This window comes from Macaca mulatta, chromosome 17, assembly GCF_049350105.2.
Source record: "Macaca mulatta isolate MMU2019108-1 chromosome 17, T2T-MMU8v2.0, whole genome shotgun sequence".
In the NCBI taxonomy this organism is placed as follows: Eukaryota; Metazoa; Chordata; class Mammalia; order Primates; family Cercopithecidae; genus Macaca; species Macaca mulatta.
The window spans coordinates 5,161,831-5,179,555 of NC_133422.1; the positions used below are offsets into that span (position 1 = coordinate 5,161,831).

Below are 17,725 nucleotides of genomic sequence, written 5' to 3' on the forward strand. Positions count from 1 at the left end.
TTGCAAGAAAAGAATACTCACGGCCGGGCGCGGTGGCTCAAGCCTGTAATCCCAGCACTTTGGGAGGCCGAGACGGGGGGATCACGAGGTCAGGAGATCGAGACCATCCTGGCTAACATGGTGAAACCCTGTCTCTACTAAAAAATACAAAAAAACTAGCCAGGTGAGGGGGCGGGCACCTGTAGTCCCAGCTACTCGGGAGGCTGAGGCAGGAGAATGGCGGGAACCCGGGAGGCGGAGCTTGCAGTGAGCTGAGATCGCGCCACTGCACTCCAGCCTGGGTGACAGTGCGAGACTCCGTCTCAAAAAAAAAAAAAAGAGAAAACCCACGTTATTCACCTAACAAAGTACAACAACAAAAAGAAGTGTTTGCTCTGGTTTGAATCACCTTGAAAGAAGCAGTCAGGATCAGAGGTATGAGAAACAGGAGAAGGAAAACAATCTATCTCATAACCTTGGATCAGTGATCTAAGGAGGTTACTTATTTTTTCCCTTCGGATCTGGTAAGATTTTCATAACACAGCAAGGTATTTAAAATATCTCTAATTCTAGGAGATCCAGAAAGAAAAATGAAATGACAAACCCATCATGTATTTTAGAATAGGCTATGGTTTTTAATTCAGTTAAGTTTTCTGAGAGCAGAATTTGTTATAACTACTGTTTCAAGTATATGGCTTGTTCACCAAAAACAGCCATATTAAATTTGTAACTATAATTCAGATTGTTTAAAAGAAATTCAATTAAGTTTAATATCAATTTTTAACCTCTTACCTATCAAGCAGAGAACAAAAAACCCTCTAAGAATTGCTAGTAAAACTAAAAATTAATTAGCCAGCCATGGTGGTGGGCACCTATAATCCCAGCTACTTGAGGGGCTGAGGCAGGAGAATCGCTTGAACCTGGGAGATGGAAGTTGCAGTGAGCTGAAATTTAGCCCCTGCACTCCAGTCTGGGCTATGAAGTGTTTCAAAAAATAAAAATAAAAAATAAAACTGAACTAAAATTTGGCATGATGTTTATGGAGGGATAATCTGGCAATTTGTATCAATGTACATACCTTTAACCTCAACATCTCACTTGTAGGAATCCATCCTAGAGATATACTCCAGGACATAAGCTACATGAGGACAGGGATTGATTGGTTTTGTTCACTGCTGCATTCCCAGTACATGCCTGCTACACAGCAGGTCCTCAGTAGCCATGTGCTGAATGAATAAGTGGGAGAATGATTGTGAGAGGTCATATATGCACAAAGTTATTCAGTACAGCCCTTCTTGGATTCTTGTAAACAGAAAAAGAACTGAAATACATAGTGCTTAGGTGAGTAAATTATGGCACATACTACAATTCTATACAATAATAAAACAAATAAAGATGTTCTGTTAAGATACATCATGATTTCAGTAGACTATCATTAATGTTTTAAAAAAAACACCACGAATATATGTATGTACTTTCTAAGAATTTCTCTGGAAAGATATGAGATTGATAACACTGGCTGCCTCAAGAGAGGTGAATTACAATGCAAACAAACCAACTGTAAAGATACCAAGCAACTGGAAAATCTGAATATGGACTAAGAATTCATTGATACTATAAATTTTGTTATAGGTGTGACAAAGGTATAATTCCCCCCACCCCGCTCAGTGGACGGAGTCTCACTCTGTCACCCAGGCTGGAGTGCAGGAGCATGATCTTGGCTCACTGCAACCTCCTCCTCCTGGGTTCAAGTGGTTCTCCTGCCTCAGCCTCCCATGTACCTGGGACTACAGGCGTACCACCACACCTAATTTTTTTGTATTTTTCGTAGAGATGGAGATTTGCCATGCTGGCCAGGCTGGTCTCAAACTCCTGACCTCAAGTCATCTGCCTGCCTCGGCTCCCAGAGTGCTGGGATTATAGGAGTGAGCCACCGCCCCCAGTCAATAGTCTTATTTTTTTAAAGGTGTCTTTCTCAGAGAAACATACTAGACTATGTATAGGTGAAATGAGCAGATGTCTGGGATTTCACTTTTTAAATTCCAGATTAAAAAGCAAAAAAAAGAGTACGAGGCGAGAGAGATGAAATTAGAAAGACAAAATGATACCTTTATGTATTTTTGAAATTTTCCATAATAAAAAATTGTTTTCAAAAAACAACTGAACAGGTGGCCAGGGCAAGGGTGAGGGGGAAATTTCACCACACATCTTTTTGTAACTTTTGAATGATAATATACTTATATTACCTTTTGAAACAAAAGTTTTAATATTGCCAACATCTAACATATTAGAGTTAATAAACTAAGTATTAACCAAAACATAATAGTACGTTTCTTCCCACAAAAATTAAGAGAGAATTAAAGACCCTGAGCACCGTGCTGTTCAATAACTCAAGGTGTAGGTGTGCAGACCAGGATGGCTACACGAGACAGGAAGAAAGCAAAGGAAGGAACTCAGAAATGCTAGTAATTAAAATACAGACAGTGGAGTTTCCATTTTATGCTAGAAGCAATGGATAGCCATTTAAAATTTCTCTTTTGATAAGTCTTAACTTTGATGAAGTCCAATATATTCATTTTTTCTTTTATAGTTGTGTCTTCTCTTAGAAATCTTCGCATATGCCAATGTTGTAAGTAGATTCACCTATTTTTTTCTAGAAGGTTTATAGTTTTAACATGTCCATTTCTAACTATGAAATGAACAGGACTGATAATCTGGCCTATCAGTTTATAAGTCTTAGAATTAAAGACCTGGTTATTTACGGTCGTAAATTATGATAAATGAACAGAACTAACAGTATTTGGTGGTGTGTGGTAGGTCAAAAAGATTAACACAACATTATGCCGGTGAATTTCCAGCTCCAGGCTTGTTAATTCATCTATGATATTATCACGGTCTTTTCTAGGAAGCCTTTACTAGTAAGAAAAGAACTGTTATCTTCTACTCTTTAAAACTCAAGACTACAGAAGACATTCCTGATGCACTGTCTCAGACAGATTATTTGCTGAATGAATGAATGATGGATTGATACAGGTTTGCTATGACATAAGAAATAACTGAGATTCTTACAAGATTGTCACCTTTACTAACTTACATGAATATAACAAAGAGCTAGCATACCTGTATTTCTTCACGTTCCTTTTTATCTGGAAAAGTTCTTGCAGCTGTAGAATACTTTTCAAAAACTTTACGTTCCTTTTGTAGCTTCCTCATTTCCTCCTTTTTAAACTCTTCTATTCGAGCTAATTCTTTTGCTTTCTGTTGTTCAAAGTCTGCAATTTCTTTCCTAAAATGACCAAATTATGTTATCACCTAAGGAGACCATGTTGGTGCGGTGATGTGCAGGACCTGCTGACAGGCTAGTAACTGCTAGTCCCGGTGAATTCATCTTCAATCCAGAGGCCTGAAATAACAGCCAATCCACTTACCAAAGCATTCGTCCAACAAGCATTCACTGGGTGCCTACGATGAATCAGGCATTCTACAAGGTGGTGAGGAAACCACAGGGAAAAAAACAAACATTCTAGCTGGCACAGTGGTTTATGCCTGTAATCCCAAAACTGGGAGGCTGAGGCAGGCCTGAGTCCAGGAATTCAAGGTTGCAGTGAGCTGTGATCGCCTGGGCAACAGAGAGAGACTCTGTCTCAAAAAAAAAAAAAAAATTATTCCCATGCAGCTTCTTACATTCTAAAGGAAGACAGATGATAATAAAGAAGGTAAATAAGTACATGGAATATTAGAAGCATTAAAGAGAAATAAAGCAAGGCAGAAGTTTAGGAAATATCAGAGTGGGAGGGTGAAACTGCATGTGAGGGTTATCCTGCTGAGATAACATGAGGGGTTCTCTTGCTGAGATAACATGAAGGAAACCTGAAGAGAATGAGAGAGGCGGTCACAAGGGTGTCCACACACAGCAGTGCAGGCAGAGGGTGCGGCAAGTGCCAAAGCCCTGAGGCAGGAATGTGGCTGAGGTGTTCAAAGAACAGCCAGGAGGCCAGTGTGGCTAAAACAGAGTGAGCAAAGGATGGGTAGCAGGAGAAGGTGTCAAAAAAGGAGACAGCCCAGGCACGGTGGCTCACTCCTGTAATCCCAGCACTTTGGGAGGCCAAGGCAGGCAGATCAGGTCAGCAGCTGGACCTGAGGTCAGTTCGAGACCAGCCTGACCAACATGGAGAAACCCCCGTCTCTCCTGAAAATACAAGATTAGCCGGGCATGGTGGTGCATGCCTGTAATCCCAGCTACTCAAGAGGCTGAGGCAGGAGAATCGCTTGAACCTGGGAGGTGGAGGTTGCAGTGAGCCGAGCTCACGCCATTGCACTCCAGCCTGGGCAACAAGAGTGAAACTACATCTCCAAAAAAAAAAGGAGGTGGCCTTGATCAGATGAACTACCCAAACACAGGATGGCTATGGATGTGTGTGAAGAGCACAGACATGGGCAGCAGAGAGACCTACTAGGAAACGATTTTAATAACCAGGGAAAGCCAATGGGGCCCCTGGTCGAGAGTGGCAGCTCTGAGGCAGTGAAGCAGTCGGGTTAGAAACGGACTGAGAGAGCAAGAGAAGACTCAAGCACGACTCCAAGATTTTCCACTGGCCAAATGAAGAGCAGACTCTCATGCCGAGACAGGGAAGAAGAAGAGAAAAGTAAGTTCAGGAGGGAACGTCAGGAGCTCACTTTTTCTAAATGATCAATTTAAACATTCATCAGCTCTCCAGGTAGAGACAACAATGAGGCAGTGGGATAGGAGATGTGGGTGAGAGATCTGGATCTGGGGCATAACAGCATTTAAAGCCTCGACACTGGACAAGTCCCTCCCTGCCTCACTGGAGGGACAGCAGACAGATAAGATACTCTTACTGACTAAATATGCAAAAGGTCGACAGTGTGCACACAATCATACAGTCAAAGCAAACACTGGGGGAGGAATACTTGTGGCACATTTGAGAAAGTTTAGTATCCTGAAAAATGAGCAAAGGTCACAAAGAAAGTTACGAAATAAACACAAATGACCGCTAAATATTAAAGCATGCTCAACTTTATCAATAATTAAAGAAATGCAAACTTCAGCAGGTGAAAAATGGTATAATTACCAGGTTGGCAAGATGTGAAAGACTGCTAACGCTCAACTCCAGTGATGGGGAAAGGGGTGAGAAGAAGCCTCAGATGCTGACTGGGGCAACAGACATTCTAAAAATTTATCACAAGGAAGTATATTTTTAAATAGAAAGTGCCTCATACATACGATGATATTCCCCACAGAATGATTTGTAATAGTGAAAAATTCTAAACAAGCTAAATTTCCACTAACAGATTAGTCACAGTAGCATTAATACAATACAGTCATTTCAAGGATACAGAAGACTAGGGTGTGCTAATAGGGTAAGATGTCTATTACGTTGTTAAAATAAAAAGCAGGGCTGGACATGGTGGCTCATGCCTGTAATCTCAGAAATTTAGGAGCCCAAGGCGGGAGGATCACTTGAGCCCAGGAGTTCAAGACCAGCCTGGGGAACATGGCAAAACTCCGTACCTAAAAAAATACAAAAATTATCTGGGCGTGGTGGCGCGTGCCTGTCAGGAGGCTGAGGTGGAGGATGGGTTGAGCCCAGGAGGCAGAGGTTGCAGTGAGCCAAGATTGTACCACTGCACTCCAATTTGGGTGACAAAGCCAGATGCTGTCTCAAAAAAATAAAAATAAAATAAAAAGCAGATTAAAGACCCCATACAGCAGAGTCCAGGGCTCTACTGAACCGCACTGCCTAGGCTGCCACTGAGGCTCTGTCACTAAGGAGGTAAACTTAAAAAACTTTCTTCTCAGTGCATCAGTTTCCTCGTCTGTAAGTTGGGAAGAATAACACAATGTCTAAATTTGAGGACTGAATTTTTCTTGGAACAAAGCAAAACTGACATAGGCAAAATGCTTAAAAAACACACACAAAAAAACAAAAAAACCCAGCCATTATCTTATGATTTAAATGTTCTTTAAAAGAAAAAGGTCCATTTTGAAATAATGAAGTAGAGACTTTTTTTTTGTTGTTTTTTTTGAGACAGAGTCTCGCTCCGTCGCCCAGGCTGGAGTGCAGTGGCCGGATCTCAGCTCACTGCAAGCTCCGCCTCCCAGGTTCACACCATTCTCCTGCCTCAGCCTCCCGAGTAGCTGGGACTACAGGCGCCGCCACCTCACCCGGCTAGTTTTTTGTATTTTTTTAGTAGAGACGGGGTTTCACCATGTTAGCCAGGGTGGTCTCGATCTCCTGACCTCGTGATCCGCCCGTCTCGGCCTCCCAAAGTAGAGACATTTATTTAAAAGTCATCTTGGGTGGAGAAGGGATTGGAATAAGTTCCACGTTTTACCCATCACTACTATAATAAGTATATATTTACAGTATGTATCAGCAGAAAAACAAAGATGTTTCAATTAAAAAATAATAAATTTTCAGAATTTGATTTTTAAGCATAGTGCAGAATACAGTATAGTAACTGAATTTCCTTTTTAAGTGGATTAATAGCTCCCTATAACCCTTTATCTGGAACTTATGGGCCAGGTGTGCTTTAGAATTCCTATTTTTCAGGTTTTTAGAGAAGAAACACGGAAGAGATGTCAAGGAAGACGGTGGAGTAGGAAGCTCCAAGAATCACTCCCTCCACCAAAGCCACTATTGAACTAGCAGCACCTGTGAGAACCAACCGCTTGGGAACTCTGGACACTAACGAAAGCCCTGCAGCGTCCTGGCGAGTGCTAAAGAAGAAAGAGGCTGGGAAATCTGGGCGAATGTCAGCATTTGCATAGCAGCTACCATCTCCTAGATCCAATCCCGCAGCAGGCAGCCATGGGAACTACAGTTGAATGAATTTCTCCTCAAACGTTAAAGTAACAAAACCAAAAAACAAAGAAATACAGTGTGCATGTGACATATAATATCCCCAACAAGACCCAGAGCAACATCTGGAATAAAAAGTATTGGTGTTTCTGCAATAGAACTTAGTACTATTCACAAGTACAATTTAAAAATGCCTACATAAAATGTATATATGTAATAGAAATAATAAATATATATAAATAGTCTCATGTAAGTTCAGTTCAAGTTTCGCTAACCAATAAGGTCGGGTGAGATCATGACCTAGGGTAGGAAACGATATGTCCTACTATTGACTGCTGTAGGTGGAGCTGTGTCCTCGAAAATAATATGTTGAAGTCCTAATCCCTGTGAAGGTGACCTTATTGGAAATAGGGCCTTTGGAGATATAAGTAAGATGCCAGTTAAGATGAGGTTATACTGGAGTAGGGTGGGCCCTTAATCCAGTATGACCCTATCCTTAAAAGAGGCACCAAGACAGACACACACACCGACGGGAATGCCATGTGAAGACACGGACAGAGGGAAGACGGCTGTGTGACCACAGAGGCGGAGACTGGCGTGATGTAGCCGCAATCCAAGAAATACCAAGGAGTGCCCCAAACCACCAGAAGCTGGACGAGCCAGCACGGCCCGCCTGGCTGGTGCATGGACTTTGGACTTACAGCCTCCAGAACCACAGGAAAATACATTTCTGTTGTTTAAAACCACCTAGGTGGGAGTACTTTGTTACAGCAGCCCAGAGAAACCAACACACTAACTAGGGAAGGTACCACAGCTCCAAACTGCTTTTCAAATTTTAATATATGCTCTCTCCACTAAGAAAATTCCCCTTCGTACACATCATTGACTACACTGGGTCATTTTATTCAGTAAAAAAACGTATATGATAACAGATTTCGCCTCCTTTTCAGTTACATTTGCTGGATTGATTTAAAATGTTTCAGACTGTTTACAGATGGTCTTAAAGGTATAACTGAATCACTGAGTATTTTTTCCCAACTTACAGACCCAAACGTACCTGAGTTTTTCCAAGGCACTTTCTCGTTCAATGCGAAGTTTAGCTAAAGATGCGTTCTCGGCTTTAAACTTTTCTATTTCTGTTTCCAATTCAATAATTTTCTCTCTCAAAACCTGGGATCGAGCATTGTCACCTATGAAATAGGCCATAAATACTGAACTTCACAAAAGGCCTTACTGCAGCAAAAACACCAACTAGCTAGTAACACTAAGAACCAAGAATATGGCAAACATCTGTGCCATTAAAATGCATTAGAAACAATGCTTCAAATATGAAAAGGAAAAATATTAAACCTAACTTTCCTGAGGAAATCAGTGTGTATTTATGAATTAATCTACCTGAAAAGAGTATTGACCTGATAAGGAATCAACATGATACACAAAAAGAAATCATTCAAATCCATTTTTAAAAGACCGATATATATAAATAGCTTAAGAACATGAATAAGTAATCAACAAAAGATCTAAAGAGCTAATCAACACCAAAATCAGTTTACCCCCTACTACTAATCAAATAAATGCAAATTAAAATTTTTTCCCTTTATCAAATTTGCTATTTAAAATGTAAAATAGCCAGTGCTTCTGTCCTTCAATTCAAAGAAGCATTTCATCAGTTAGTACTTTTTTAGAAAAGAAATGTGATCCACAAGGCTAAAGGAATGAGGCAAGTCATAAACTCCGTCATATTAAAACTACATAGAAAAAATGACTGGAAGGAAATATCCCAAAATGGCATAGCAGTCACTTTTGGGTAGTTAAGTTGTAAATATTTTTGCTTCTATATTTTTTAAGCTTCTAAACTTTGTACAAAAAAAATTACTTTTAAAATCAGAGTTTTTGAAAAATAACGTTATAATTTCTATTTTAAAGCACCTATGCTCTGCTAGGCAGTCAGAGTTTATAATACAATATAATGGAAAGGAATCTTTCAGCGTGAGTTTAAAAAGTTTGTTACATCAACAGAAACACTACACATCTATTAAATGGAATGAGGAAGATGTGTATATGCGTTAGAACAATCTTAAAAATTTATCATAAGCAAGGTGCAGGACAGTACGCAAAAAGCATATTTTCATTTGTATAGAAAGGTAATTATACACAAACTGACACATATGCTTTTTTATGCATGGACTCTTTAGAATACACACATGAAATGGTAATACTGGTACCTCTAGAAGGGGGACTTGAACCAGGTCTGGGGAAGAATGGAAACGTAGAAGCTTTGATGTTATCTCACTTTATTAAAAAGTAATTAATTTTAAAGCATTATATCGACCCACAAAATAAATCAAATTTTTACAATCACCCATTAATTTGACTTCTATTGAGCAATAAGGAAAGTTAGGATTTTAAGTATTCTGACAGCATACCGATAAATGTTAACTTTCTAACATTCCGATACATATTTTATAATGCTCTGACTCACCAGGTGGTTGGTCTTGACTTATGTTTAACTTGGGTTCGGTTCCCAAGTGTGAATCTGACTTCGGTTTTGGTTTCAAAGCAGGAAAGAATTTCATCATCAGCTCCGATGTAGGAGGAGGACTTCCGCTCCTCCTGGACTTGCTCAAGTCTTCTCCCCTCTTGACTGGTGCAATCTTCCTTTTTATTGTTTTGTCCAGGACACCTGTTTCATTATTAGGGTAGCATGTCTGCGGCGTCCCGTAAGTGGATTCATTCCCAAGAGTAACGTCATGATTACACATGTTCTCTTCAAGGTCAGTCCAAGTTCTCTCATCATCAAAGTCCATTTTACTCATACTTAGGGATGAGGGTCTTGCAGGCTCGGATGCTTTGTGTTTTACGCTTTCTATGACAGACTCATCGCTACTGTCATCTTTATCAGACAAATCCAGATCGACGTCTCTCCTTTTATCTTCTTGGGCCCCGGTGTCCTTAAAAGGCCCCTTACCATCACAGCTGTGTGGGCTGTCCTCTCTGCTGCTGAAGCCCCTTCCTCTATCCTCAGTTGAGGGTTTTATGGTAATATCAAGCTGTTCCTCAGAGTCACTGCTACTGTCACTGTTCAGAACACCTTCATCGTCACCTGCATTCCATTCCGTTTGATTTTCAGAAGTGCTCTTTTGGACGGCTTTCCTACTGACTTTACAAGGCTGTTCCCTCGATTCATCAGCTGAGGACAGTGAACGGAGTTGTCTGGGTGTGACTTCACACTCACTGTCCTCCTCACGTGCAGTGTGGTCCAAACCCTCACCGCGGCTACACTGACTAACGGGATCTGCCGGATTTGTCTTCTGTGGCGCAGCTTTGACAGGGGTGGAAGACATCCGGTGACCTTTGCAGATCTGTTGATCCCTTTCTAAGATTTTCAGTACAAATGAGGAATTACTAGAAAATGATATTTCATCAGCAGCTTGTTCTAAAAACAAAAATTCATCTAATTCCAAATTTTCCTTTTCCTTTTCTCGTTCCCAAGTCTCTAACGTTTTCTGAAGAGAAACATCAAGAGAAGATTCAGACTCTTTCATGGTCTCCCTCATGGGGCTCTTGGAAGCCAGGCGGCTGGCCGGCCCCGCTGAAAGAGGAGGTCCGTCTTTACCTGGTGTCTTATTCCACCCTGTGCAGCCAGTATCGCAAGGTTTTCGACTCTCAGGCACATTTTCTTTATTATTAGATGCGACTCTTTTATCAAATTTGATCTGGTCTCTACATTGCCCATCGCATTTCTTCCCTGTGTGTATTTTCAGTCCTGATGGAGAAAGACTTTTCCTGTCACTACACTTCAGCACTTTCGGCTTCTGACTGAGGGCGACAGAACCACTCTTGGTTCCAGCTTTACTCTCCTTTTTAAGGGCAGGGTTGTCTGCACACGGCTCCTTATTTATGAGAGCGGTTTTCCGCTGGAGTTGCTGTCTATCCATTTTAAATAGTGGCTGGTCCTCGGAAGTGCTCTGGTTAGTCACTAGTTTACTTTCTTTCCCTTTTTGAAACTTAGATTTAGCATTAGTAAATCTGGCTAAACCTTCTCCTCGTTTTAAAAATGGTTTTTTTGGTTTTGCTTTGATTGGCAGTGGTCCTTCTGCTTCCTAAAATATAAAATAATAATATTTGAATTAATTTTGGTATATCCAAGTCATCTCAAAGTTATTTTTAAGGCAAATTATAGATAAATCTCTAAAGCCTTAGAACGATTTAATCAGAAGAGCACAATTGCTCACCCTCAGCTGTTTTTGCTTCAGTTCTTGCTCTTCCAATCGAATTTGTTCTTCTAAGTAGTCTTCAAAGGTCTGTTTCCTTTCTCTAATAGCAGCTTTAATGGGCCTAGTTAGAAACACAAAGTTATTTAACATGCAAATCATAATGTGTGAATATTTTACACTTAGTGTCCCTGGTATAGAAAACCTTGACAACACGGAGAACTAACTTTTCCCAAAATCAGCGCCTCCCTTTGAGAAGCTAACAAAAGCCACAATCCCTCTCCACCCCTTAAAATACAGAAACACACAACACTCTTCACATGACTCTGGAGTCCTAAGAACCCTTCTGAAGTCCATCTATCGACTACAGATTAACACATGGAGTAACACATTCAGCAAATAACTTTAAAATGTATTTCAAAAATAGATCACTAAACATGCATTTTTTTAATTAAGAAAGGCCCTTAATGTGAGTGAAGTAATAATCAGAAAAGTCATTTTGTCCATATCATTATATTCAAAAATGTTGAAATAAATTTTTTAAATAACTTACTTAAATGATAAAATACTTTATCTTTGCCATATTTTAAAATTCTGTAACTGATTATGCAATTATAATTAATAAGTGACACCAAATGGGAGATGCCAATACTTAATTTTTCCCTTCTCCAAAAATAGGATTTAACTATTTGAGAGAAAATTGATTTTATCCAGATGTTTCTCTTAAGTGAAAAAGCTTTGACAACACAATGTCAAAGCAGCTTTAACTGACATATCTCCCAACCTCCTTTGCTGTTGACAGTACATAAGAGGTTGTATATTTAACCTGATACTTTAAAGCATCGTCAAGCAGAAACAAGAAAAGTACAGATCTTTCAAACAAGTGTTCAATAACAAAGGCTGTTTACTAAATAGTCACATTTCTCACTTTCCACATGAACAATACCTTTCTTCAATATTAGCCACTTCTGAGGAATCATCATGTTTTTTTAAGTTCTTAACATTAGCTTCCTGAATTTGTTCTGTCATTTTCTCCCAACATAAAATACTTTCTCCTGAGATAAAAATTAGGAACAATTTAGCTCAAGAAAAGCATATTAATGTCTTAAAACATGAAAATTTTACAAGTTACTATGCTAAAAAAATTTTTAATTAAAAGTGATGTATGTCAAAGATTTTACAACACTCAAGGAATTCTTTAATATAATTACAAGAAACTACAAAACTGCAATTAAGACACCTGAGGTCGGGTGTGGTGGATCACACCTGTAATCCTAGCACTTTGGCCAAGGCGGGAGAATAGCTTGAGGCCAGGAATTTGAGACCAGCCTGGTCAACACAGCAAAACCCCACCTCTACAAAAAAAAAAAAAAAAAATTAGCCAGGTGTGGTGGCACATGCCTGTAATCCCAGCTACTTGGGAGGCTGAGAGCAAGCAGAGGTTGCAATAAGCCAAGATGGTGCCACTGTACTCCAACCGAGGTGACACAGCAAGACCTTGTCTCAAAAATAAAATAAAGACACTTGACATTCTTCATAAGGTTAATGTCACGAGGAAAAAAAGTGTGGGCTTTTCTAGAGATTAAAAAGACTAGGCCAGGTGAGGTGGCTCAAGCCTGTAATCCCAGCACTTCGGGAGGCCGGGACGGGCGGATCACGAGGTCAGAAGATCGAGACCATCCTGGCTAACACAGTGAAACCCCGTCTCTACTAAAAACTACAAAAAACTAGCCGGACGAGGTGGCAGGCGTCTGTAGTCCCAGCTACTCGGGAGGCTGAGGCAGGAGAATGGCGTAAACCCAGGAGGCGGAGCTTGCAGTGAGCTGAGATCCGCGCCACTGCACTCCAGCCTGGGCGACAGAGCGAAACTCCGTCTCAAAAAAAAAAAAAAGACTAAAGAGTTATAAGAATCAAGCATAATACATGAACTTGACTGGATATGCATGAATCTGATTGGATCCTTTAAAAAAAAAAAAGCACCTTTAAAAGGCATTTTGGGATAACTGTGGGAATTCCAAAACGAACTTGAATATTAAGGAATTATCATTAATTTCTTTAGATATAGTAATAGCACTGTGGTTAAACAGATGTCCTAATTTTTACTTGATGCATACTGAAATATTTGGAATGAAGTAACAAGATACCTGCATATTATTTTCACTGAAATGGTTCAGCAAATTATACACAAATAGAGGTAAAGATAAGGATATACATATAGAAGATATATACACACACATACATACATTGATAGAGTAAATACAGCAAAATATTAACCGCTGTATCCAGGTGGTGGGTATATCAGTAATCACTGCAGTGGTCTTTCAACTTTTTTAGATGTTTGAAATTTTCCAAAACAAAAGGCTAGGGAAGCATGTTGTGTAAAAAAGAAGAAAAACATATGTGAGCTTTCCACACCGATGAATTAACTCTAAATTAGGAACAAGGCATGAAGGCTGGGTGCAGTAGCTCAGATCTGTAATCCCAGCACTTTGGGAGGCCAAGGCAGGCAGATCACTTGAGGCCAGGAGTTTGAGACTAGCCTGGCCAACACGGTGAAACCCCATCTCTACTAAAAACACACAAAATTATCTGGGCATGGTGGCGCATACTTGTAATCCCAGCTACTTGGGAGGCTGAGACACGAGAATCACTTGAACCCTAGAGGCAGAGGTTGCAGTGAGCCGAAATTGTGCCACTGCACTCCAGCCTGGGTGACAGAGTGAGACTCTGAATCAAAAAAAAAAAAAAAACACGCCACAGGGGACAAGAAAAAAATAACCACACAGAGCTATCAGGGTAGCATGTGCCTATAGTCCCAGCTACCTCAGGGGCTGATTGGGGAGGATTACTTGTGCTTAGGAGTCTGAGTCCAGCCTGAGCAACACGGCCAAGACTCCATCTTTGAAAAAGTAATTTTTAAAGAAAAACCACGGAAAGGCTTGATCTTAGGACAAGTTAGTAACACTGTAAGTACAGAAGAGGGAAACACAAGTAGCTCACCTGTAGGATGGTTACGGTTTTCTTCTTTTAAATTACTTTTTTCCACAGGTGCTTCTTGACACTGTGCCTCAGAAAATAAATTAGGAGAAGCACGTTTTGAAGTTAAGACAAAATCTCCACGAGCAGTTCTACAGAAGTTACTTTGCTCATGGGATAAAATGTTGGAAGCGCATGTTTCTTCCTGGGTTGGGTCTGGGTAGACATACGATGGGAAGCAGCGTGTGGCGCTCTCTCCAGTGGTGGCATTTCCTGGAGATCTGTGCTTCTGGCTCTGATCATCAGGCAGTACACTCAAACCTTGCAATTAAGAAAAGCAACAAAGCTGATGACTTCCTTCAACATTTTCTTTTCTCCCCAGTAGTGACCCCACCCACAAAGGCTTCTCCGCAGTGATAAAAGTATCTTTTCCCTTTATTAGGAAATGGTGATTAACAAAACCATTGATTGATTGAGACAGTCTCGCTCTGTCACCCAGGCTGAAGTGCAGTGGTGCGATCTCAGCTCACTGCAACCTCAGGTCACTGCAACCTCCACCTCTTGGGTTCAAGTGATTCTCGTGCCTCAGCCTTCCGAGTAGCTGGGATTACAGGCGTGTGCTACCACGCACAGCTAATTTTTTATATTTTTAATACAGAGGGTGTTTCACCATGTTGGCCAGGCTGGTCTTGAACTCCAGACCTCAGGTGATCCGCTGACCCTGGCCTCCCAAAGTGCTGGGATTACAGGCGTGAGCCACCATGTCTAGCCTGTTTTAATCTCTAATACAGTAAAAGTTATTGATAAATACAGCCCATATAACAAAAGTTATTTGGGGCTCTCAAACATTTAAGAATCCTAAGGGGTCCCGAGACCAAAATATTTGAAAACCACTGCCCCAAAGCAAACTGCTCCGTGACTGAATGAGGCTAGTTCTTACATAAGTAACTTTGAAATCAGCTTTCCTGTCATTCTGTCATAGTGCTGGTTCTACCTTTAAAAGTATCATAGCTGTTATTTACGTGATCTTGATTATTCTTTGTATGTATTCCATAAAGAAACCCTAAGCCATTCAACTATTTTAAGGCAATGTTTTCTATATTCTCTGAGGTAAACATCCAAATTCCCTAAACCATTGTTCATGTGCTACAATTCTCACAACCAAGCCCCACCCTACCCCTGCACCCAGCCTCACTCACTTGCCAAGTCTTCTTTTTCTTGTATTCTCAATGCCCAGCACAATCTCTGAGCAGAACAGGTGCTTTCCTGGGTCAGTAAAGTGTATTTCTTAAAAGTAGCACCAAGAAGCAAAGCAAACACATGGCTCCAACCTCAGTTTTTTTCAAACTGTGGGACACAATCTATAATTCTGTCATCAGATGTAGCATTTTTAAAAATGATGTAGAATTAGAATAAACAAGATAGAAAATGTCCTCACTACCTGCCAGGAACACCAATAAGGACTGATGACATGAAATTGCTGTCATTATGAGTCATGGTTTTAAACATTTTTACCACTCCAGAGTGTGGTCAAGACACTTTCAAACCACTGCTCCAGGTCACATTTCCAGTTTTCTTTCCTGATTGGCACATGATGCTTTCCGTTAACTGACAGGTCACACAACGGGATACTGTCATCTCTACCCCAGAAAATATCTTTGGTGTGGTTCTTCAGGTGAACAGAGTGGCTTCTACATATGTTTACCTTTATGACACCCAACAGCTTTCATTCATCAGGCAGGGGTTGGATACCAGTAGTAGCTCTAGACCAAATCTGACTTTTCTTACATTGGACCGTTTTTGGGGGGGCAGGGTCTCACTCTGTTGCCCAACTGGAATGCAGTGGTGCCATTATAGCTCACTGCTACAGCCTCAAATTCCTGGGCTTAAGCAATCCTCCCACCTCAGTCTCCAGAGTAGCTAGGACTGCAGGCATGGACCACCACACCCAGCTCATTTTTTTTTTTTTTTAATGAATAAACATGAATGCCTGAAAGCAGGGCAGGCACACACCAGAATGCCGCAGCTCCTTCTTGTTCCAGTTATATTACAACTCTACCATTTCACATTTATCTGCTTGGCCCTTGAAGAAACTAGAGTTTACAACACGTGATACAGGAACAATAGAAATAACCTGTCAAACAACCACAGGTCGGAAATGTGCGCTGTACGGGGGCTCCGTGCAGGCAAAGCATACCTGGAAGTGCGCACTGCCCAGACGCCACGGCGAGCAGCTTCTCTCGTGCTTCCATGAGTCTCTGGAGTTGCTCCAACTGTTGCCTCTTCAATTGCTCCTGCTTCTTCTGTTGAACTTCTTTCAGCTTTTTTCATACAAAATTAATTTTATTAAATCAACTTTACATTTCTTCGTGGACGCCTTGTTCCCTTAATTCCTCCCATCTCCCTCCTCCCATCTTTCCTGGTAAGAAGCTTTAGACAGGGATCCCTAGGTAACTAAATCAGCCACCAAAAATCTAAAACTCAAATCCTTACGAAGGAAATCACATCAACTATCTCAACTAAGAGACCGAAACAGTCATATAAATCCTCTGATTGTTAAAATAGGATGGGCTTCAGCAGATCATCCCAATGATGTACTGTTTTTTTCCCCAATACTTGAACAACCATTTCTTACTTTTTGCCAAATGAGGTAACAACTTAAAGTTATCGTAAGTGCTATAATTATATTTTACATATGAAACACACTTTAATGTTTCACATTAGACAAAGGGCCAAATCTGGTATTCTGAGGATTTCGGAGTGAAGGGGAAAAACAAGAAGACCTGGAACAGATGACTTTATTACATAAACAGAAACCTGCAATGACAAACCCACAGTAGCCCAAACCCTATTGTACCTGTTCAAGTTTTTTAAAAAGTGGGTCTTTATAAGCCCCTTCTTTGAATTCACTCGCAAGATCTGGGATGAAGTCATTTTTGTTCTCTTCCTGGTGTCCAGGAGCATCGTGACATGCCACTATCTGTGGTCCCTTTGTAATGCGAGGAAAGCCTGTATGGGTTTCAGATTTATCTGACTGTGGTTTGTAAGGGCTGTTTGACTCCAACTTCTGTTCTTCATGAAGTGAATCTTCTTCATTTATAAAGCTGAAGCTATCAGAACAATGTGTGCCTTTAACAGGAAAGCTGGTAGAAGTGTCCACAGCTGCTTGCTTCTCTTTGTCTGCTTCCAAAACAGGAAATCCACGATTTAATATGACCCCAGCCCGAGAAGGATTGGTCATCCACTGGGTTAGGAAGTTCTGCCCACTGTTTAACTCTGAAGAGGTTGGCATCAGGAACATCTTAGTCCAATGACACTATTTAAACAATGCAAAGGCTAGAAGAGCTACTGATTTCCAATACCTGTAGACAAAGATAGCCAACAAAATGTATTAGGTAAAGCCATTAGATGTCCTACTCAAAATAAGCCCAAATCTCAACCCAGCATAAAAATGTCCTCAATATTTCATATACAAAAGACCTGAACTAGCGAAGCAACCGGGCATTGAGCTACATTTTTTTTTTTTAAGTCTTAAAAATAACCAAATTGAGTAGATCAAAAACCTAAGATCCTTTTTGACCTAAACATTCAATTACTAATGATTTTATACAAGTACTAGATTAGTTGAACTAAACTATGGAAGATAAAATACCTTAAGTTATTCACTTAAGAAAAAAAAAAAAGCCGCTATCAGATATTACCCACAATAAGCACTTTCTTGCTTCTGGCCCT

The 17,725-nt window shown here is 40.5% G+C and overlaps 1 protein-coding gene across 6 annotated transcripts in view; it reads right to left on the bottom strand.

Moving 5' to 3' along the window:
* CENPJ (centromere protein J) overlaps window positions 1–17,725 on the bottom strand; it is a 42,654-nt gene that overhangs the window by 14,227 nt on the left and 10,702 nt on the right. For all 6 annotated transcript variants that reach the window (XR_013407944.1, XR_013407945.1, XR_013407946.1 and 3 more), the window contains exons 2-9: window positions 16,851–17,355; window positions 16,191–16,314; window positions 14,018–14,314; window positions 11,964–12,072; window positions 11,039–11,141; window positions 9,286–10,906; window positions 7,861–7,993; window positions 3,100–3,265 (exon numbers count right to left, since the gene is read on the bottom strand). Coding sequence is in view for 3 of the 6 variants with exons in the window: in XM_077974284.1 (XP_077830410.1) it covers window positions 3,100–3,265; window positions 7,861–7,993; window positions 9,286–10,906; window positions 11,039–11,141; window positions 11,964–12,072; window positions 14,018–14,314; window positions 16,191–16,314; window positions 16,851–17,294 (2,997 nt within the window). In the remaining 3 variants the exon portion in view is untranslated. The remainder of the gene's footprint in view (window positions 1–3,099; window positions 3,266–7,860; window positions 7,994–9,285; window positions 10,907–11,038; window positions 11,142–11,963; window positions 12,073–14,017; window positions 14,315–16,190; window positions 16,315–16,850; window positions 17,356–17,725) is intronic.